The following is a 24019-nucleotide window of genomic DNA, read 5'->3' as shown; positions in this document are numbered from 1 at the left end:
GCGAATGTTTCGTTCAGCACAGATGGAACTTTTTGTCATAACTCAATTCACTCATAGACCTTGGGTGGGAATATTACCAGGCATCTCTGTGAAGCAGGAAGTAGATAGGCATGGCTCTGAAGGCATTGAACAAGGTGGTGGTGGACACAGAGTAGGCACCCATGTTTTGAAAGACCAACCAGTCGCCAATCTGCAGCTCGGGCAGTGCCACATCATCTATAATCTTATCGTTGCCATCCAACGTCTGACCCCAGAGGGTGCTGGAATACAGTGGCTGTTCCAGGCAGGCTTTCTGAGCAGAGAAAAACAAAGCAGAACAGATCATTCAAGCCATTGAGAAAGGGTCAAACAACAAACGTACTTAGTGAAACCAGAACTCCAAAGGATGATTGTACGCAGTGGATCCTCAGGCCAATGCCATTGGATAGGGACCACCTACAAGTTAAGTTACCCCGAACTGCCTAGAGAATAAGAGTGCTGCCATGATAAGCTGGTCTTTCTTCCTTTATTTGAGAATGCAACTGCTGTTCAAGTCTTCTGATCCTATGGAGCCCATGGACATTCCTGTTTTTAAAAGGATGGCCGTCTGGGCTCTTGATCTCTCGGTCAGGGGACTGGCAGGCGGGGCACTAGCAGTCAGCTCCGGACTAAGCTGCTCAGAAGCTCAGGCCAGAAGGAGCAGTTGCAGCCTATTTGAGGAGCCAGCAAACAATGAACCTAGGTTTGGAGCTCTGCAGGAAATTGAAATGGCAGCCCTAGGGGACAAGCCCACACTATGAAGGTGACAGTATATACCTTCTTCAGGGCTGAGATAATGGACTTTGGAAGCAGAGACCACTGCACCTGTATTCTCACTTGGGAACTGGGACTTTAGTCTGATGTCCTAGATTTCTTCCTCTTGAGCAACAACACCAATAATAAAGATCTTAAACATGCTGTCTGATCACCTGAGCTATACACACACTAATGTCTAACAACTGGCTGTTAACCTACGTGCATTACGAGAGGCTTAAGATGGTTCTCTTCGAACAGGAGGAAATTGAAGGAACCAAAGATGCCATCATTGAGGTAGTACATGATCCGCTTCCTGGGGGAATTGTTGCCACCTGTTGGAGAGATAAAGACATTGCAACAAAGTAAAGAAAAGCCCACCCATTTCTTCTCTGTAGCATTCTGTATGAGGTGCTATTCAAGGTATGTTATCTGATGCAATGCAGGTCTGAGGCGACCGGTGGGATCTGTGCAGGATATGCAATGCATGCCCGAGTTGTACAGGATATACACAACTAAGCTCTGTGTCTGGTGTGTGCGGGTTTCAGCAGAGCATGAGAGTTGTACACAGCTGGATAGAACAGATGGAGGTGTGAGCCATGCGGGTCTGAGATCTGAGTGAGATGATCGGAAGGTCTGAACTCTGCATGAGATGTTACACTGGTCTAAGTGGTGGGTGAGATGTTGCGTATGTCTCAGCGGTAATCGAGATGCTGATCAGGTCTCAGATGTGCTTGAGGTGCTGTGAAGACATGAGCTGTCGGTGAGATTTTGTGGCTATCTGATCCGTGAGATAGATGCTGATTGTGTGGGATCTGTGCTTGGGGTGTTGTGTAGAGTCCAGTTGTGCGTTAGATTATATGAAGGGATGAGCTGCTGGGGAGAAACGGTGCAAGTCGTCATTGGTGCTTTACTCAGTGTAATTGATTACTACTCTAGCTAATTTGTCCAATTGACGATCTGAGTGGATCAACTCTCTCATCTATTTTATTTTCCACAGAATTACTAATATTAACACTGTTGATCAACAGGGTGTGGGAGATTGGGTGTGTGCTAGAGCACTTTACAGACGGAGCAGGAGAACACCTATGCATAACATCTGTTGCAATTTATCTTCAGCAAAGAGCACGATTAGACGGTGCAGAGTAGAAATATCACCGCAAAAATATCGTGGGACAGAAATATCGCTGCAAAAATATCGCGTTGAAGAAATATCGAGAAGAAAAATAAAGTTGACAAGAATATCGACTGACAGGTAAGTAATATCGATTACATAAATATCTTTGTAATAAATATAGTTTACAAAAATATAGTTTACAAAAATATTGCGTTATTAATAATTTTATGTATTTTTGTGTTTTTAATGTGAATTGTTTGTTATTTTATTATATGTTTTAGAGTTTTACTAGTTATTAATTTATTTTAGGTTTAATTCTGCGTTCTTAGTTCCGTAGCGTGTTGTGGGTTTATAGGGGAATAGGGTGGGAAGTAATTTAATTTTTATAAAATGTATTGAATAATTAATGTGTTAATTGATTAATTAATAATTGTTTAATAATTAGTTGTTAATTAATTTCAATTAGTCAATTAATAAATAATTAGGTTAATTGCTTCATTAATTTTAGGTGTTGTGGTGTTTATATGTGTAAATTGTGTGAAGGGTGGTAATAAATCATTTTTTTAATTGATTAATTATTGAATACTTTTAAGTTAATTATTATCAATTACTTAGTAATTATTAATTGTAATTGTGTAATTCATTTTAGGTGTATGTTTTGGTGTTAATATGTGTAAATGGCGTGAAAGGTGGTAAGTAATTAATTTTTTATTGATTAATAAATAAATAATAATATTCATTTTCATTAATTAATTAGTAATTAATAAATGCAATGATATAATTAATTATAGGTGCATGTTGTGGATTTTATAGTGTTAAATAATGGGTAATTATTTTTTATTATTATCTTTGTTAATAATATTATATTTACATGTATATAATAATTATGCTAATATTGGAAATTAAGTGTAATAAAAATGTTGATGGGTTTATTTTTTTATTGTTTTAGCTTCCAGCGCTTTCCCGAATGTTGCACTCACTGGAGTGGGAATAGTAAGTTTTACCCCTATGCTATCCAGCGCTTTCCCTACTGTTGCACTAACTGGAGTGGGAGTAGTAATTTTTACCCCTCCGCTATTCAGCACTTTCCCTACTGTTTCACTCACTGGAGTGTGAATAGTAATTTTTACCGCTCTGCTATCTAGCGCCTCCCTTACTGTTGCACTCACTGGAGTGGGAATAGTAAATTTGCCCCTACGCTATCAAACACTTTCCCTACTGTTGCACTCACTGGAGTGGGAATAGTCATTTTTACCCCTACGCTATCAAACACTTTCCCTACTGTTGCACTCACTGGAGTGGGAATAGTCATTTTTACCCCTACGCTATCAAACACTTTCCCTACTGTTGCACTCACTGGATTGGGAATAATACATTTTACCCCTCCGCTATCCAGCGCTTTCCCTACTGTTACACTAATTGGAGTGGAAATAGTAATTTTTACCCCTACGCTATCCAGCGCGTTTTTTCTACTGTTACACTCACTGGAGTGGGAATAGTAATTTTTACCCCTTGGCTATCCAACGTTTTAACTACTAATGTGCCGCTCGTAGTCGAGGATAGAGGATAGAGGTGTTGGAGTGTTTCCTTGCAGCTACCTGAGCCCGGACCAGCACTTTGGGGGTGATTATCATCTGGCCATTACACAGAGCGGGACTGCGAGTCCCAGTGGAGATTGCGGCGTCCAACTGGCTGCACCTGCAGACTCTTCCCGCCACCGCCTCCCGGGTCCTCATCACGACTCGCGGCCCCCGCTTCGCGGGAGCCGCTCGTAGTCGAGGATAGAGGATAGAGGTGTTGGAGTGTTTTCTTGCAGCTACCTGAGCCCGGACCAGCACTTTGGGGGTGATTATCATCTGGCCATTCCACAGAGCGGGACTGCGAGTCCCAGTGGAGATTGCGGCGTCCAACTGGCCGCACCTGCAGACTGTTCCCGCCCCCGCCTCCTACATAACTCCTCCCAATACCACGCACGCGGGACGTGCGCAGGACGGCGCCGGGCGAGCCTGGGCCAAGGGCTGGCCCGTTTCTGCCCGTTCCTGACCGGTCAGGACCGGACCGGGCCCCCCCTCTTGCCTTAGACATTGTAAACCTACTACCAACTTTGTGAACCATGTCTGGGCGCGAACTGAGGAGCAAGTCATCGCTTGTTGGAGGCTCAATTGTGGGAGGTATGGAAACATTCTTAATCAGAGCAAACTCCCTAATTGAAACTGAAATCTCTGTATTGGAAAAACGCTTGTCACAAGAAATCACAGTAAATAAAAGATCCTCCATGGGAGCAATTGCTAATGCCAAAACGCCAGATAGGAATCCGGATACCGCCATTACCGCCATTACAGTGCCTTGTATAGCAGAGCAAGACATTACTTCTGGAATGGAGGAGCATGATTCGCAGGACTTGGATATTCTAGTCAATGAAATTTTGGCAGAAATTAACTTAATGCTTGATAACCGTGTAATTACACCGTCTGACCCCGGGGATTCTATTAATAACACTCTGCCCCAAGGGTCTAAAGAAGGGGCTATCCCTTAAAGGAAACAGGCTTATAACAAGAAAGATGAGAATAAAGCTAAAATAGCAAAGCGACAAAGTGATAGCAATTCCTCAGCCAAGCAAAGGGAGGGGCTAAAAGAATCTGCGAATGGGTTGGTTGATTTAACTTTGCCCCCCCCCCCCCCCTGTCACCCACTTGCGGACCCAGCCCGGCAACGATCTGTCCATTGAAAGCCTGGGAGTGCTATTTAAATCTATTTTATTCCCTTTAGAAGCTAAAATGGAACAAATTGAACTCAGATTGGCAAATATTGAGAAAGTTACATCTGCTTTATTAGCAAACTCAAGTATGGTCAATAAGACGGGCGTAGCTTTAATCCCTGCATGCCAGACTGCGGGGATAATATCTTCTGTAGATGGTGGAGCCTCTATTCCTAACAGTAGACCGCCTGGTTTCCAAGGCACTAATCTTGTACATCAGGGGCCCCCTAAGCAGACTCCCGCTTCTTTGCCCAGTGTTAGTGTTAACCAGGGGAGTGCTGACGACTGTTATCTTGCACCGCCAGCGTTAGTAAAAGAATGTAGAGTTAAAAGACCCCGACTACCAGACCTCCCACCCGAAGCTAACCATTTTATGGTGGTTTTGGCGGGCGCTCCTGCTCTAGAAGAGGGGGAAGGAGAATCTTTTCGCTCGCTAAAAAATAAGGTTGTCAGATGGTTAAACTGGAATAGACCCTTGCCGGCTCACTTGTCTAGTGAAATTATAATGGTAAGAAGGTTGCCCTGGTTGGGTAAGACAGCTAAGACTATAAATGGGGACTGTATAACAGTTAATTTTAGAGACCCCCGAACTGTCTCCCACATTTGTGCTGGTTTTAATAGGTCATTTGACTCAACCATCCAGACACTGCCATTGTCCTTCTTTTCCCCCCTAACTGCATGGCCCATGGAAGAGGCATGGATGATTGGACAATGGTTGACCGTAGGGGAAGAAACAGAAGATTTGATGGCAGAATAGCCCCTATGCCAACCCGGGTTCTCTTTTGCGATTATAATCGCTTTAGTTGTCTCGATGCAGTAGACTGACTACCCCCTGAAGCCCAGCTGTCACCCATGGGAGGAACCCCGGACTTGAATAAAGTAGTACTGGTGGGCAGTATTTACCAATCAGAGTATGACCCAGTGGAGCATCAACCAACGGCCATAGTTCAACCGGGAATAAATGACCAGTTGGACCCTATTATCCCCTTGTGTGATGACCTTGTAGAGCATCCACTAATGTCAAGCTGTGATAAACGATCCTGTGGTCCAGAGGCCCAATCACAAAATGCACCCCCATTTATGCCCCCAGGGAAGTTCATAGGAATAGAGGACGGCAATCATGGTACCGGGTATAAACTAGTGAGTTGGAATATTGCTGGTTGGCGAAAAAAGGAAGAGACTCTTGGCTGGAGGGAGTTTGTTATTAATTACGACATACTGTGCCTCCAAGAGACGTGGTCTACGGTAGAGATACATTTTGATGGATATGTGTCTTATAACTGTTTGGCGCAGGAATCAACCATGGGCAGGGCTAAAGGTGGGCGAGTGATTTTATTGTCTGTGAACTTTCCGGTTCGAGTTAAATCCCACACCATCATTGGATTCCATTCACAAGTATTGTATGTATTGTATTGCGATTTATATAGCGCACGTATCACCCGAAGGCATCAAGGCGTTTGCCTTGGGAACCCGTCCTGGTATTCCCCTGTGAGATAACCCCAGCAGGGTATCCACAAGGTGAAAGCCAGGCATCCCGCCGCGAGGGGCCATAGTGGAGATTAAGCAAGCTATTGCCCAGAGTCGCAGAGTGTGAACCCGTGAGTCGAGTAGGCACCGGAACGAGAATTATCGAGGCCGTGGAATTTTTGAGCCCGGTTGCAGCAAAGTGGGGGTCGAAACATTTTGTTAATTAATCACTATAATAATGTGTTTGATTTCTCTAGCTCTACAGTAGTTAACAAACTCGAGACTGCAGTTGATAAAATTTGTAGGGCCAACCATGCCCCTTTTGATATCATTTGGGGGGGATTTCAATATCTTTATGTGCCCCTTCTCTTTTATGAATTTCTGTGGGTTTGATGGGGCTAGGGGGGAGGACCGGGCCCACTTTGTTCATACCCCATATGGAGAGTCTCTTAACACACTTATGCTCAAACTAGATTTGTTAATTCATCAGCCGGCAAACGATAGCGAGGGTAACCCTGTCCCTACCTTTGTAGGGAGGAACGCAGCTTCTGTCATAGACTATTTGTTGGTCTCTGTAAATATTAGCTCTCTCTGTGCTATTCCGGAAATTGTCGACTTGGCCCTAAGCGACCATAAAGGCATTACTATGTTTACGTCAATTTGGGGGAGGAAGGCTCAAGCCGCTCGAAGGACTATGACCGAAATAATTCCCTGTAGACAGAATGGCATCAGGATTAAATGGTCCGGGGATAATTTAGAGAAGTTGCTGATTAAAATTGTGGCAGCTCCAGGAGTTACAGCGCTGCCTAGATGTTAATACAGGCGCTTCATGTATTCTTGACGACTTTGTGAAATTAAATGAAATAATTAAAAGGACCTTAACTATCACCAAGGCCAGTAGTACTAGGGTGACTGTAGGCTGGTTCGACGGGGCCTGCACGAAGTCCTTAAGATATTTAAAGAAAGCCCTCTCAAGCCGCCCTAGGGATAGGGAAGTTGTTAAATCTCTTAGGGCAACCTATAAAAACGATCTGAAACGTAGGAAGCAAGAGTTAAGGGAGGAAGCTTGGGACAATCTTTCGAAAGCGGCAGAGCTCCGGGACAGTAAGCTTTTCTGGAATACTGTAAATAGCCCCTTCCTTCAGAAAGAGGAATTCCCTGTATTAACTGCCCAGGTCAGTGAGGAAAGCTGGGTTCTGTACTTCACTGGTATTTTTAACCCGGGCGGGAAAGATTCCATATGTTCTAGGGCTGTGGACCTCGGCCCAAATTTACCCCTCAATAATACAACATATGGGGTAGATAATGCTATCCGGAACAGCAAGGGAGGAAAGGCCCCTGGACCTGACGGGGTGCCGGTTGAACGGTATAAATCTGATTTACTGTTATGGGGCCCTCTTTTGACCCAGGTTTTTAATGCCGCAGCAAAGGAATGCACTCCCTCAACATGGGGCGAGTCCATAATCGTACCTATTTACAAGAAGGGAGATAGAGGCGAGGCTAAGAACTATCGCCCTATCTCCCTTCTAGACTCATCTCTGAAAATAATGAGCAGGGTGTTCTTGTTGCGACTGGAGGAGTGGGAAGAGGCCAATGGTATCCTTGCAGACTCCCAATTCGGGTTCCGCAAGGGCCTTGGTACCATCGAGCAGTGTATTAATCTAGATCTAATCATTGGTTAATACACCCGAGCCAAGCAGGGTTCGCTATTCCTCTGTTTTGCGGACCTTACCAGCACATTTGATTTGGTGGACCATGCTTTATTGTGGACAACATTAGATCTGGGCGCCCCTGCTGCAAATATTTATTTTTTGGCTAGATTTTACAGTAAGTTGTCGGCCCAGATTCGATTTGGCCAAGCGGGGGAATGTACCAATAACATCATGGTCAAATCAGGTATTAGGCAAGGATGTGTCCTTGCCCCACTTCTTTTCTCCCTTTTTATTAATGCCATGGATTCCGAGTTGAAATTGGTTAATGCTGATGCACCGTGTGTTGAGGGTCAAGCGATCCCCGTACTGCTTTATGCAGACGACACAGTTCTATTATCTAGAACACCGGTCGGTCTGCATAGACTAATGGACAGTTTTTCTGATTTTATCAAGGGGAGGAAACTAAAAATTAACAACTCGAAGACTTTTATCATGGCTTGTGGGAAGAAGATAAGGAAGTTAAGATAATTCCAGTTTGGATCAAAAAATTGATGTGGTGGACAAATTCTGTTACTTAGGCATTACTTTTAGTAGCAATGGCACGTGGGAGATACTTAATATTAAGGCTTAGATGGGCAAGGGTGCTTCTGGTGTTTTTAAATTTGCCTCTAAAATAGGAAGTCGTCGTATATATGACATGTTGTATGTATATCGACACAGATGTGCTCCAGTGGCACTTTATGACTCGGGTGTCTGGGGACACTGCCGCCATGGGGATTTGCAAGTGGCGGAAAATGACTTTTTAAAGAGGATTCTTTATCTCCCAACCTCAGCCTCTAATGAGCTGGTTCATCAAGAAGTTGGTCTGGAATTTTTGACTGATTTAATAGGATTGAGACTATTATTGGCCTGGAGATCTATCTGGGCCAATGGAGAAACTGGTTTCACTAGGAGAATCATTAATGATTGCCTCCACCTGGATAAATATAGTCTGATGCCATGGCTTAAATATGTTATAACATCATACAGAGACTTGTTTGATATGGATGTTTTTGCGGACCCAGTTTGTGCCACTGATATTTCAAAACAGGAGCATAAACATGTTTATCTGGGGGTTAAAGCAAAATTGCGTAGTGAAGCCAGCTGCCTGTTTGTAACACACCAATGTTATCATTCTAATAACCTGGCATGCTATGGTTTTCGAAGTATTTAAAAGTGGTCACTAAGCAATCTCACCAGTTTGTCCTTACCAGACTAAGACTAGGAATTGTTCTGGTGGCTTTCCCCCTGACAAAAAAGCATACGTCAATTCCCTGTCCATGTGACGGGACTTCGAAGCAGAGCACTGTGCACTTTCTGCTTATTTGTCGTTTGTATTTGCATCTCCGTATTGCCTTCCTTAAACCGCTTAAAAAAAATACTCTGTGTCAACTGTTAAAATGGCCATGAGGTTTTTATTTGCACATGATGTACTGGATGTGTGCTTTTTTACAGCGACTTTTATTCTGAAATCTGTGTCCGCTAGGAAAAGCATGGACTTTACAACCCAACTGTGAATGTATCGTTTTTTGTAAAATTAGCTGCTATTGTCCACTTCTTACCTCATCTTTACTTGTGATCGTAATGAATTTTTTGAATGAATGAATTTTTTACTTCTACATTTTACAATTGTTATGTAATACTGATGAAATTTCTTGTGTGCTTTTATGATTGTTTTTTAAATGATCGAATACAGCTTTTGAAATGAAATGAAACTACTAATGTTTTTATTTTGCTATTAAATGTATATTATTTTTTTAAAATAGTTTAATGTGTTAATTAAATGTAGAATATTTTATTTTAAATTATTTATATGTGTTTATTTTTTTTTATTTTTATATAATTAAAAAAGTTTATAAATTATATAAATAAATATATTAGTTAATAAAATGTATTTAAGTAAATATATGTATATGTAAATATTTATTTGTGTTTATATTGAATAAATTAGGTTTATTTGTTATAAGTCGATATTTTTTACATCTATATATTTTACATCAATATTTTTGAGTCAATATTATTGTACTTACCGGTTAAAGTATAGGAATTCGATATTTTTGTAATCGATATTTACATCGATATTGTTTTCAACTATTCTGCAATCGATATTTTAACATGGAACCCGATTAGACAGTCTCTGAATTTTGTAGTGATGTGGTTTGACAACAGTACAGAGTTAATTGATTAATTAAAAGTAAATCAATTAATAATTGGTAAGTGTACAATAAACTGATGTCCAATGTCAAAGGCAGGGTTTAAAACTCACAATTTTCCACAATGTTCTTCTTGGCGATGACACTGACAGCCGCAGTGAAGGCCGAGGTGACGTAAAATCTCCCGGGCTCTGCAATTATCTCAACCCCACATCCTTCTGGGAAGTGCATGCAGAGTCCTGAAGTGACCACTGCCCCGATCTAGTGGAGAGAAGAGAATGCGTCATCTGGATTGAATCCCTTGTTTTCCTTCACATCAAAACAACCATCCCAGCTCAGTCTCATCCTAAGGCTGCCTGAATTGTGCAATACCCCACCAGGGTTCGATTCCCGGCGCAGCAGGTTTCTGGACCAGGGTCAGCGGACTCGATAATTCTCTCGCCTCGGTGCCCACTCTGATCAGCGATCACACTCGGCAACTCTGGGCATTAGCTTGCCTCATCTTCACTAACGGCCCCACCAGACCGCCGGGGATGCCTGGTCTCACCCTGGAGATACCCATTAAGGGACCATCTCTCAGGGAAGCCAGGAAGGGTTTCGCAGCGGTCGAAGCGCCTTGGGACCCTCCGGGTAAATAGTGCGCTATATAAATGCCTATACATACATACATACATACATACACTTCTGTCCAATGAGGAAGAGATCCTGAATTTCGACTCCAGAATCTTTAAGCATAATATCAAGGTCGAAAACTAGAGGATAGAAAGATATCGAGGGAGGGTAAGAACATTGGTTTTAATAACAATATCAAAGTTTAAATGTTGATTACTAAATTATTGTAGTGTCCTGGGGCGCAGGGTAGCGGTCCAGTCTACCCGCGCCGACCGGGGCACGCCAGCGTTGACACGTGATGTCACGCGCGCACCACATAAATAAAGGAGGCGTGGCCGACAATGCCAGTTGGGACCACGGGTAACCAAAGTGCGGTGTCCAGTGTTTAATTTATGCGACAGTGCCGCGTTAGCATGCACGAGTGCATTAAGGCCCATTACACTGGCGACGAGGCCTAAAGAACCAATGCTGTGCCCTGAACCTCTCCCTCGCCTCCTGATACACCCTCAGTGTGCTGGCCCTCGGTAGGCCCAAGAAGATCGCGCTGGCAGTGAGCCTGCGAGGGGAGTGTCCCCAGCTCCATAGTGCCGGCTAGAGGTGATTCCCCAGGGCCTCTGCTAATGCCAGAAAGAAGAAGAGGTGTGGAAAAGAGCTCCCACCACGCAGAGGAGTGAACCCATGTCCCAGTGCCACGTGAGCCTGCATCAGAGCACAGGTCAGAGTGGCCGGACTGTCGTCCAGTGGGGAAAGGGGTGAGCTGGCCCACGCCCAGGAATCACGCGAGCCAGCAGCAGAGCACATGTCTGTGCAGCCAGACGGGAGATCAGTGGGGAAAAGAGGGAAAGAAGGCCATAGGGGAGTACCCCAACATCGCTTTTGACGCCTGGAATGGCCTAGAGTAGTGCATCAAAGAGGCGGCAGAGCAAGTGCTGCGAAGAAGGGTTTACGCACACATCAAAATTGCGTCAATTCCCGCCATTGAACCATTCATAGTAGACGGGGCCCCATCATCCCTAGCTCCACGATGAACAGACTGGATAGATCGCCTCCAGATCTATTTTGAAGGGGCGGGCACGGCCAGAAAAAGACGCAGAACCCTGCTCCTCCATCTCGCAGGTAAAGACATCCACAGAATCTACAAAATGTTAGTCGAAGCCACACCAAAGACGTACCTCACCCGCCTCAACGCTTTGAACGTGCACTTTGAACCTATGGCGAGCAAAGACTGTGAGGGGTTCATCTTCCGTCAAGCTAAGCAGGAGGCGGAGGAATCACTGGACGCATTCCACGGGAGATTGAAGGAGCTAGCCGGCATGTGTGGATTCCGCTACGAACAGGAAGAAATTCGAGGACAGATAATTCAAGGGTGTTACTCTTCCAAACTTAGGGTTACCATCCTCCAGGAAGAGGCAAACAGCTGGCAGACATCCTCAAGCTGGGGCGCTCCCAAGAACTGTTCGCGATCAACCAGCCACAAAGGAAGAAGTGACGCCTCCAGAAGTGCTGCATCAAGATCCATCAGCAAGAAGTGAGAGCCACCATCGACACAGGAGCATCCATTGAGCTGATGGCCACCAATGTGTACAACTAGCTAAGTGCCCGGCCTCCCCTATGCGTAGCCAGAATCAGAGTGTTTGCGTACGGACAAAAGACGCCTATTCCCCTAATAGGGTGTTTCAAGACAGAGCTACAGCACCAAGATTTGAAAGTACCCACAACCGTATATGTCACAAAAGAGGGCAGTAGCATGCTAATCAGTGGGCAATCAGCAGAAGAATTGAGACTGATATCGTTCGCCATGGCCGTGCTGGAAGAGGAACTAGACACCATCATGGAAGAATTTGGTGAAGTCTTCAAAGGCATCGGATGCCTGAAAGGGAAGGAAGTCTCCCTCCATATCGACCCATCGGTCCAACCCGTGGTACTGAGGCATAGGCGCATCGCATTCCACCTGAGGAAAAAGGTCAAAGAAGAGCTGGAGGCGTTGGAAAAGCAAGGTATCCTCGAAAAGGTCAGCAGGCCCACCTGCTGACCTAGCCCGCAAGCCAAAGGACCCAGGGCAAGTCCGCAACTGTGTGGATATGCGCCTCTCGAATGCAGCGGTGAAGAGGGAACGACACCTAAGCCCCACCATAGACGACATCCTGGGAGAGTTGAATGGCGCAAGATGGTTCTCGAAGATGGACCTTCGCTCCGGTTATCATCAACTACCACTCCACCTGGACTCCCGCTACATAACCACCTTCTCCACGCACGTAGACCTCAGACGATACCGGCGCCTAAATTTCAGAATCTCAAGTGCCGCAGAGGTATTTCAAAATACCATTCAAGAAGTACTCAGTGGACTACCAGGAGTGCTAAATGTGAGCAATGACCTGTTAATCTATGCATTATCAATAGAAGAACACCAACAGAGATTGAGGGGAGTCCTTCAAAGACTCAAAGACTCCGGTCTGACCCTACACCGCGAGAAGTGCCAGTTCTTACAGAACAAAATCAGTTTCTTTGGCTACACCTTCTCAGACCAAGGAATAGCACCGGAACCCGATAAGGTGAACGACGTTCAAGAAGCCCCAGCCCCATCCAACATCTCGGAGATGAGAAGCTTCCTGGGCATGGTAAACTTCTGCGGGCACTTCGTACCGGACTTAGCCAACCTCACAAAACCCCTCAGGGAACTGGCAATGGGGCCAGGAGCAGGAACATGCATTCAAAGTCACAAAGGCCGCCGTGTCAGCAGATACGACGCTATCCTATTTTGACCCCACCAAGTCCACCAATGTCGCTGTGGACGCCAGCCCCTACGGGCTAGGGGCACTGCTAACTCAGCTTCAAAGCAATGGAGAATGGGCACCCATCGCCTACGCCAGCCACTCCCTAATGGACACGGAGCAGAGATACTCGCAGATAGAGCGGGAAGCGATCGCAATTCCATGTCTACATATATGGCCATTCCTTCACAGTATCTACAGATCACAAGCCTCTCATACCACTGTTTCAAGGTTCAGTGTCAAAGCCACCACTGAGGATTGAGAAGCGGATACTTCAACTTCAAGGGTATGATTACATGGTAGAGTACAGACCCGGATCGACAAATCCAGCAGATTACCTTTCAAGGCACCCCCCAGCGGCCACAAAGGCGTAGAGAGAAGAGGCGGAGGATACCGAGGAATACGTTCGGATGGTGATGGAAAGGTCAAGGCCTCTACCCATGAGTCTGAAGAAGATCGTGGAAGCCACCCAGAGCGATGAATGCCTGTAATTAGCAGCAGATGCTGTCCGATCTAATGACTGGCGCCCCATTCAAGCCACCCTGAGCAAAAGGACACAGCAATCGCGAGCAACACTCGAATCCATCATGAGGGTGAAAGAAGAGCTGCCTCTCGACAGCCAAGGATGCCTACTACGAGGACCGAGACTCGTCATGCCCGCCAGCCTAACACAACAGGCGGTAGAGTTGGCACACAGAGGGCACCAAGGCATGGTGAAGACCAAGATTCGGCTAAGAGCCAAGGTGTGGTTTGTCGGAATAGGCACGATAGTGGAACAGACAGTCAGAACGTGCACCTGGTGCCAAGCACCGGGGCAACCGGATCGCCCTCACCCAGTCATTATGGAAGACAACCCACAGAGACCGTGGGAGTGCGTGAGTGCAGATTTCGGACACCTTCCTGATGGACGCTACGCATTAGTGATCATTGACGACTTCATGAAGTATCCCGAGGTAGAGATTGTCGAAAGCCAGACGTCCACGGAGGTCATCACCAAGTTTGAGTAGACAATAGCCACGCATGGTATCTTCGAAGTAGTCAAGACGGACAACGGCCCCCCCTTCCAGGGGCAGGAATTCGCAGACTACCTAAAGAGCTGGGGGATCCACCACCGTAAAGTTACTCCGTGCTAGCCCCAAGCCAATGGGGAAGTGGAGAGATTTAGGCGCACGCTGAACAAAGCAATACGAATTGCACGCGCGGACTGATCACCACTGGAGAGGGCCATCTACAGCTTTCTGCAAGAGTACCGGTTGACCCCACACCTCATGACCGAAGCAGCACTGGGCCCAGCGACCATGGGCCGAGTGGTCAGAGACACTATCCCGTATCACCCAACCTGGACCCCAGCCCAAGTTGACGCGGAAAGGACCCTGGCCAATCAAACTCACTCCAACAACCAGGCCAGTCATTGGTGTGGGGCCAAAGAATCTGATATTCAGGCAAGAGACTAGGTGTACGTCAAGGATCGATATCGGGGGAGCAAGTTCCGGCTCCCGTTCGAGCACAGGCCGTGGACTGTCCTCCGATGAACCGGCACCATGGTGACAGCTCAGAGGGGAACTGAAACCGTCAATCGCAACATTTCTTTCTTCAAGAAGGTGCACCCAGGTACGCCCCCTCCTCAGGGGTCTGACCCATTGAGAGCGAGTCAAAGTCAACACAGGGACAATGATGGCACGGAGCCATTGGAGCAGTACATCCCGGAAGAGGAGGACCTGATGGACCAAGAAATTCAACCACCACCGACAACTCCGGGGGAGAGCCCGCCAAACTCTCCGGCCACAGGCCAGGGGAGTAGCACACCCCCAAGAGCAACACCGCGGATGCCCCCGTCCAATGGAGAACAATCCAGATATGGTTTGCGAAAGAATCCAGCACCATCCTCCCAACTGGCGGACTTCCTGGTGTGATGATCCGAGGACAATGAACAAGAGACTGGGAAACAGATCCACAGTTTTTCATTATGTTTTGATATGGGTTTTTGTTTAATAAAGGTTAGAAGGAATGTAGTGTCCTGGGGCACAGGGTAGCGGTCCAGTCTACCCGTGCCGACGGGGCACGCTAGAGTGGATGCGTGACGTCACGCGCGCACCACATAAATAAAGGAGGCGTGGCCGACAACGTCACTCGGACCACGCGGAACCAAAGTGCGGTGTCCCGTGTTTAATGTATGTGGCAGCGCCGCGTTAGCATGCGCAAGCGCATTAAGGCTCATTAAATTATCACGCTAGTTAACATTTTTTTGTATGCTATTTACTTAGCTACTTTGTTGGATATATTTTGTGAATAATAACGTAAAATGTATAATAAAAATATATTTTTAGATTTACTTTTTCTCCTGGTTGACGGGTTTATTAGAGTATGGGGTCGGTAGTGTTGTATTAAAAAATGTATTATTCTGTATTTTTTTATTGTTAATTCATTATGTTACTTACTAATTATTTATCCACTTCTTTACACATAGTCTTCATTTTTAATTAATTTTGTTGCAGGGTTAGCACAGGACGCAGAATATTAAGTTAGTGAGACTGGAGGTAGAATAATACATTTGATACCCTCAAATGTATGCATTTACCCTGATGTGGGTGGTGTAACAGGTCTCTTCTCCCCTGTCGGTTGGAGGGATGGCAGGAATGCAAGACTTCTGTAATGGGTTAGCTCACCACTTTCAGTATAAAATCATTAAAATCTATGACGAGCTTGAACCTTCAAATAGAGCAAACAATAGGTTGCTTTCTTCTAGTAGTGAGTATGTGAGTAGTGAGAAAAATTTAAAAAGGGACTGGTAGATATAGGAGAATGGATGGCCACCAATTGCCTTAAATTAAACTCAGAAAAAACCGAGGTGGTCATCTTTGGACCCCTTCTCCCAGACTGGCCATCAAGCTGGTGGCCAGAAGCTTTTGGCACCCCTCCTAGCCCGACTGCCAAAGTTAGGAATCTGGGAATCATCTTCGACGAAGGTCTAAACTTCATGGACCATGCAAACAAAACAGTATCCACAGCACATCTAAAGCTGAAGATGATCAGAAAAATCCGTCCCTTTCTCCCGGAGTCAGCTATCAAAACATTGGTCAGTTCCCTAGTGCTATCAACTCTGGATTACTGTAATGGTCTCTTCCTCAACGCACAATCTAGAGTTATAACTAAACTACAAACTATCCAGAACGCAGCAGCACGTCTGCTTTCTGGCAAAACAAAATATGAACCAATATCAAAAAGCATAAAGGAATACCACTGGCTCACTATTCGAAACAGAATTCATTTCAAGTCCCTTTGTATTGTATACAAAGCGCTCAAAAACCAAGGACCACATTTTCTGACAGAGCAGCTGCAACTGTACAAACCAAGCAGACTGTTACGTTCAGCTACCCTCAACCAATTGGTCATTCCTCGCACCAAGACGGTATCTTGGGGAGATCGACGTTTCTTGGTAGCAGCCCCGAAGCTTTGGAATACTCTACCCCTAAACATCAGGCAGAGCCCCTCCCTCCTTCACTTCCGCAAGCTCCTGAAAACATGGCTGTTTGATCAGTGATTCCCCTTCCCCCACTCTCCTCCTCACAAATAACTGGTTTCTTATCAGCGCCAAGACGCCTGAGGGTATTTGCTGCGCTTTAGAAATATCAAAAATAAATAAATAAATAAATATTACATGGAATCATGCAACACCCGGCTTTCTAGAGAGCAGAATCGAATTTGCTCACTGTCTTTCCACTACTTACTCCCAAAATAGTGGAACAGCTGCTTGCTTACACTAAGGGGCCGATTACGATCTCGTCTGGAAAGCATTCCGACAGAATCGGTTACAGAATGCTTTCCGGGCGACTCGGATCAAAGGAGTCCGACTGAGAGATTTGGATGCATCTGGATGCTTCAATGGGAACCTGTGTTCCAAATGAGAACACAGGACCCATTGAAGAAAGGGGTGGTTGGGGAAAATCGTGCACACTGTGGCGAGCACCCCATGGTGCCTGCCACATTGTGCATGGTTGGAAAGGGGAGTCCCTTGGGTACCCCCACAGCACCGATTTGTAAGACCCCGGGTGAAGGGGGCCTGCCAAAGGCTCCCAAAGATAGATTCCGGCAGCCGATCTGTTCAAGAGAAACCGATTGGGAACCGCTGTCCGAATCGGTCATCGTAATCACTCACTCAGATACTGAGTCCATAGAGCCGTACAATTTGCTCCAAAAGACGAGACCTGTCTGAATGCCTTTCCGAACAGATTCAGATTTCCATGAAGATCCCCTTAACCCCCATCAAATCTCGAAGGGGTCTGCTCCCTTCTCATCCTAGACAGGGAGTTACTCTAGATCTTTGTTGTATTTAATTTCTGACCATTTCCATGGATACACCAATTTCCCACTTCGTTCATGGGACTTAGAATTGCAGATTTCTCCACAATCGTGACAGAGAATCCCACAACAGTAAATTAGTTTACACCAAATTGAGAATCCTATTGTGTACTCCTGACAGGCAAGGGTTATGCACACTCTCTCTCCATAAACCAGCGCTGTATGTGCAGCATCATGGCCACATACGTAGCTGCTGAATCTCCTTTAGCAAACTCACCATCAGTCCCCATATTATTATCTTTAAGTGTCACTCTGCAAGATCAGTACATGCTCCTCCTATGGTAAAGCATGCCCCACAGCAATACAAGTAGATGTTTCAAGTGATAAACTCACCTCCTCGAAGCTAGGCTGGTCATCCTCCCTCCCGGGAAAGCCTCCGCCAATATCCAGAACCTGCATCTGGTGTCCCAGTTCGATCCCAGTCTGGAAAACCACATGTGCATCCTCTATGGCTTGGGTGAAGCTGGGCAGGTTCTTTGAGTTGGATCCTACATGAAAACTGGGTAGATGGAGAGTTCAGGGCCTAGCAGAAGTTGCCTTGCTACCATGAAGCACAGGGTGTACCCAGATATGACACTGGTTAGATACTCATGGTGGCAGGCATGGTACAAGAGTTTTAAGCAAGCATAGTGGCAAGCGCTTAATGGTTACACTATGAGGTCTACTAAAATAGTAACCCAGATAGGTCGGTTCCATATGCATCCTGTTTTGCACAAAGGAATCCTGATGAAATGTTAGCAACCTGTCCAACTCACAGCACCCTGTCATATTTAGGGTTCTCTGTCCTACTCACCAAACCATGACCCAAAGCACCCTACCTCTCCCACAACACCTTATCACACACTAACCCCCACTCAAATTATAGCCCCATCTTATTCACAGCATCTGGCCCTGTTCACAAAACTCAGCCTCACTCACAACACTCAGCAACACTCACAACACTCAGTCTCACTCACACCACTCAGCCACACTCACAGCACTTAGCCACACAGACAGCACTCAGTCATACCTCCAGCACTAAACCTCACTCACAACAGTCATACCCTCAGCCTCCAACCTCACTCACAACACTCAGTCACCCTCACATCACTCAGTCAAGTCTGCAGCACTAAATATCCCTCACAGCACTCGTTCCCACTCACAACACTCAGTCCCACCATGGAACTCTGCTCCACTCACACCGCACTGCACCCATAGGCAGTGATGCAGGAGAGCAGGATTTCCCTTGCCTCTAATTTACCATTCAGAAAGGGGGGTGTTCCCATGATGCACTGGGCCAGGGACAGACTGATTTGCATATAGCCAGGTTCTGAACTGGGATGGTGCAGTGAGATAGATAACGGTGATGGATCAGGCCTTGATCTTTGGACTGGGTAAGAGTGGTCTGCTTAATTCAGACACTTTTCATCACCACCCCCTTTTCTGAATCGTTTTTGGCCACTATAGGTGTGGCAGGGTATACTCAGACATGAGTCCCTTTCTCACTGCACCATCAGGATTCAAGCAAGCCGGGCCGACGACGGCTGAAATGCCAGAAACCGGTCCCCGGTAGCTTGTCTCCTTTCTGGTGAAGAATTGGCTTGGTAGTTTAGTCTGCCCTGTTCCCATGATGCACTCGGCCAGGGACAGACTGATTTGCATATAGCCAGGTTCTGAACTGGGATGGTGCAGTGAGATAAATAACGGTGATGGATCAAGCCCTGATCTTTGGACTGGGTAAGAGTGGTCTGCTTAATTCACACACTCGGTTCATCACCATCCCCTTTTCTAATTTACCATGTCACCTGAACCTCAACATGATGGACAGAGCGACCTCGACTTCAGCTCTGCAAAGCGCGCCTATGCTGGGTAAGAGGCCTCACCTGACTCCAACGACTGCTATCCCCAGCTGCTTGGCCTCTTTTAGAAGGTGTCTGCAAGTCTCCAGAGGGGCTCCGAATTTGGAGCTGAGGTGGCCCGATGATTGTGAGTCATTGGTTGTGATGCGGAGAAGCATCCTACAAATAAAACATCGAGGGTGACAAAGTCTTCAAAACATCATCATACAAAATAGCGGGAGTAGGAGGAGCTCCCATGCAGCGATCAGGGCTTTTTTCTAGAGAAAGGACTTGTATACTCCAAGAAGAATCTGTACTTCAAGGAGACTGCTTTAAACACAGAGGACTTCCACACACAGATAACTTACATACAAACCCATGCACAAAGCTCTCTTTCAAATGAAACACTAAGAGAAGTGCAACGCTTGCTGTCAAGCAAGCACTTAAAACTGAACCCGGACAAAACCGAACTGCTCCTCATCTCGAACAAAGAAGAGAACCCACAAGTGGTTGAGTGGCTAAAATAGATCGATGTGCTCAACGGGAACCTCACCCTGGCCGATTCTGTTAAATCATTAGGCATCATGCTAGACTCAAAACTGGACATGACCAAACACATTAGGATTTCAGCTAAGAGCGCCTTCCTTGACCTGAAACTACTAAACATTATAAAACCTTTCATTCCACGCAAGGATCTCAAACAAGCCACTAAAGCATTGGTGCTGTCAAGACTGGATTATGGAAACAAAGTCCTCTCGGGAATAGGAAAAACACACCTTGCTCCGCTGAAAACAACCCTCAATACGGCTGCCAGAATGGTCACTGGAATAAAGAAATTTGACCACATCTCTCCTACACTCAAAGAACTCAAGTGGCTTCCAATAGAAATGTGGGCGAACTTCAGAACGACATGCCTCACCCACAAACCCCTCCACTCAGGCAGACCCCAATATCTGGTGTTCAAACTCAAAAAAGCAGGTCAGAACAGGAACCTTAGAAGCTCCAGTACCTTACTTCTTATCCCGCTAAAACCATGAAAACAAAAAAACGCGGCCAGATCCTTCGCCGGCAATGCGCCCATAATATGAAACTCTATCCCCCCCACATCAGAACTATTCCCTCCTTTGCTAAATTCAAAAGTCAGCTCAAAATTATTTTCCTCGATCGATCGCTAGCGATTAGATAGGATCAGTCGGAGTGCTGAAAATGACAGTAAAACTCCCTCGGTTGTGGGATAACAAGTACTTGTAACGGAACTCCTCAACATCTTTTTTACTACGACTCTCATCCGGATTGTCTCACTGTACTGCAATTTATTCTGCTCTCGTTTGCTCGCTTTATTGTAAAATGTTCTGCTACCGTTGTTCTGCTTTGCAACTGTTGTGAAGCGCTCCGATACCCTCCGGTCAGGCTAGCACTATACAAAACTTTGTAAATAAAATAAATAAATAAATGCACAGAAGAGAGGGCAGTCGTGGCAGGCATGACTCGCGGGTGGGGGAGCAAGTGGTGGGGGGTCGTGCCGGTTCACGGAGGGAGGCCGGACGGGTTTAATTAAAATAAAATAAAAACGTACTTTCCAAGGTCCCGCGCCGCCTCAGCTCCTGGCCATGTCTTGCGATTTCCTGCTGCTCTCCTGGACAGGAAGCAGCCACAGGCAGCCTCCCGCCTCTCCTCTAAGCCAATCACAATGCTGCAATGGCAGCGTTGGTATCAGTGGGGACGGCGCTCAGTCGGGCGCCTATGGGGGAGGCCATTTTCTCGATGTAGGCTGCATGCAGCCTACATAGAGAAACGAGAGATTGCGCATAACTGGTTCGCCGGCCCCACAGGGCCAACCAAACAGTCAGGGCCCACATCATTGGGCAAGCCACTCCTCCCCTGCCTTCAAACAGACCGGCCCCCAATCAGGCAATTCTGCTTTCTCTCAGTGCAAGAAGCAGAAACAGAAAATGGTAGTTTTACCATTTAATGTTTCGGCTTCTCACACTGCGAGAAAGCAGTGAGGCGACTCTCCTCCCCCCAAATGGAAGAGCCGCCCCTGGGAGAGGGGGCACCAATGCACAGAGGTCTCTTTCATACAGAGGATCTCCCATACACAGATGACTTTAAAGAACAGAGGAGAGGGGGCACCAATGCACGGAGGTCTCTTTCATGCAGAGGATCTCCCATACACAGATGACTTACAAGAACAGAGGATAGGGGTCACCAATGCACGGAGGTCTCTTTCATACAGAGGATCTCCCATACACAGATGACTTTAAAGAACAGAGGAGAGGGGGCACCAATGCACGGAGGTCTCTTTCATACAGAGGATCTCCCATACACAGATGACTTACAAGAACAGAGGATAGGGGTCACCAATGCACGGAGGTCTCTTTCATACAGAGGATCTCCCATACACAGATGACTTACAAGAACAGAGGAGAGGGGGCAACAATGCACAGAGGTCTCTTTCATGCAGAGGATCTCCCATACACAGATGACTTACAAGAACAGAGGATAGGGGTCACCAATGCACGGAGGTCTCTTTCATACAGAGGATCTCCCATACACAGATGACTTTAAAGAACAGAGGAGAGGGGGCACCAATGCACGGAGGTCTCTTTCATACAGAGGATCTCCCATATGCAGTTGACTTACAAGAACAGAGGAGAGGGGGCACCAATGCACGGAGGTCTCTTTCATACAGAGAATCACCCATATGCAGATGACTTGCCTGCACAGAGAAGAGGGGGCACCAATGCACAGAGGTCTCTTTCATACATAGGATCTCTCATACACTGATGACTTGCATGCACAGAGAAGTGGGGGCACCAATGCACAGAGGTCTCTTTCATACAGAGGATCACCCATACACAGATGACTTGCATGCACAGAGAAGAGAGGGCACCAATGCACAGAGGTCTCTTTGATACAGAGGATCTCCCATATGCAGTTGACTTACAAGATCAGAGGAGAGGGGGCACCCATGCACGGAGGTCTCTTTCATACAGAGGATCTCCCATACACAGATGACTTTAAAGAACAGAGGAGAGGGGGCACCAATGCACAGAGGTCTCTTTCATACAGAGGATCTCCCATACACAGAGGACGTACATGCACAGAGGAGAGGGGGCACCAATGCACAGAGGTCTCTTTCATACAGAGGATCTCACATACACAGATGACTTTAAAGAACAGAGGAGAGGGGGCACCAATGCACGGAGTACTCTTTCATACAGAGGATCTCCCATATGCAGTTGACTTACAAGAACAGAGGAGAGGGGGCAACAATGCACAGAGGTCTCTTTCATGCAGAGGATCTCCCATACACAGATGACTTACAAGAACATAGGATAGGGGGCACCAATGCACGGAGGTCTCTTTCATACAGAGGATCTCCCATACACAGATGACTTTAAAGAACAGAGGAGAGGGGGCACCAATGCACAGAGGACTCTTTCATACAGAGGATCACCCATACACAGACTACTTACATGCACAGAGGAGAGGGGGCACCAATGCACAGAGGTCTCTTTCATACAGAGGATCTCCCATACACAGATGACTTTAAAGAACAGAGGAGAGGGGACACCAATGCTCGGAGGACTCTTTCATACAGAGGATCTCCCATATGCAGTTGACTTACAAGAACAGAGGAGAGGGGGCAACAATGCACAGAGGTCTCTTTCATACAGAGGATCTCCCATATGCAGTTGACTTACAAGAACAGAGGAGAGGGGGCACCAATGCACAGAGGTCTCTTTCATACAGAGGATCTCCCATACACAGATGACTTTAAAGAACAGAGGAGAGGGGGCACCAATGCACAGAGGTCTCTTTCATACAGAGGATCTCCCATACACAGATGACTTTAAAGAACAGAGGAGAGGGGGCACCAATGCACGGAGGACTCTTTCATACAGAGGATCTCCCATACACAGAGGACGTACATGCACAGAGGAGAGGGGTACCAATGCACAGAGGTCTCTTTCATACAGAGGATCTCCCATACACAGATGACTTTAAAGAACAGAGGAGAGGGAGCACCAATGCACAGAGGTCTCTTTCATACAGAGGATCTCCCATACACAGATGACTTTAAAGAACAGAGGAGAGGGGGCACCAATGCACAGAGGTCTCTTTCATACAGAGGATCTCCCATACACAGATAACTTACAAGGACAGGGGAGAGGGCTCCAATGCACAGAGGTCTCTTTCATACAGAGGATCTCTGGCACACAGAGGACGTACATGCACAGAGGAGAGGGGGCAACAATGCACAGAGGTCTCTTTCATGCAGAGGATCTCCCATACACAGATGACTTACAAGAACAGAGGATAGGGGGCACCAATGCACAGAGGTCTCTTTCATACAGAGGATCACCCATACACAGATGACTTGCATGCACAGAGAAGAGGGGGCACCAATGCACAGAGGTCTCTTTGACACAGAGGATCTCCCAGATGCAGATGACTTACAAGATCAGAGGAGAGGGGGCACCCATGCACGGAGGTCTC

General features: G+C 46.4%; 1 protein-coding gene across 3 annotated transcripts in view; it reads right to left on the bottom strand.

Annotated features, from left to right (window-relative positions):
• LOC147730877 (antizyme inhibitor 2-like) overlaps positions 1-24019 on the bottom strand; it is a 170087-nt gene that overhangs the window by 24340 nt on the left and 121728 nt on the right. For all 3 annotated transcript variants that reach the window (XM_086955739.1, XM_086955738.1, XM_086955740.1), the window contains 5 exons: positions 19562-19696; positions 18033-18198; positions 10071-10218; positions 994-1106; positions 78-292 (listed from right to left, as the gene is read on the bottom strand). In XM_086955739.1, the coding sequence (XP_086811865.1) occupies positions 78-292; positions 994-1106; positions 10071-10218; positions 18033-18198; positions 19562-19696 (777 nt within the window). The remainder of the gene's footprint in view (positions 1-77; positions 293-993; positions 1107-10070; positions 10219-18032; positions 18199-19561; positions 19697-24019) is intronic.

The sequence above is a fragment of the Lissotriton vulgaris genome, chromosome 2_1 (assembly GCF_964263255.1).
Source record: "Lissotriton vulgaris chromosome 2_1, aLisVul1.2, whole genome shotgun sequence".
Lineage (NCBI taxonomy): Eukaryota > Metazoa > Chordata > Amphibia > Caudata > Salamandridae > Lissotriton > Lissotriton vulgaris.
The sequence above is the reverse complement of the archived record's forward strand: the minus strand, read 5'-3'. Positions and strand labels throughout refer to the sequence as shown.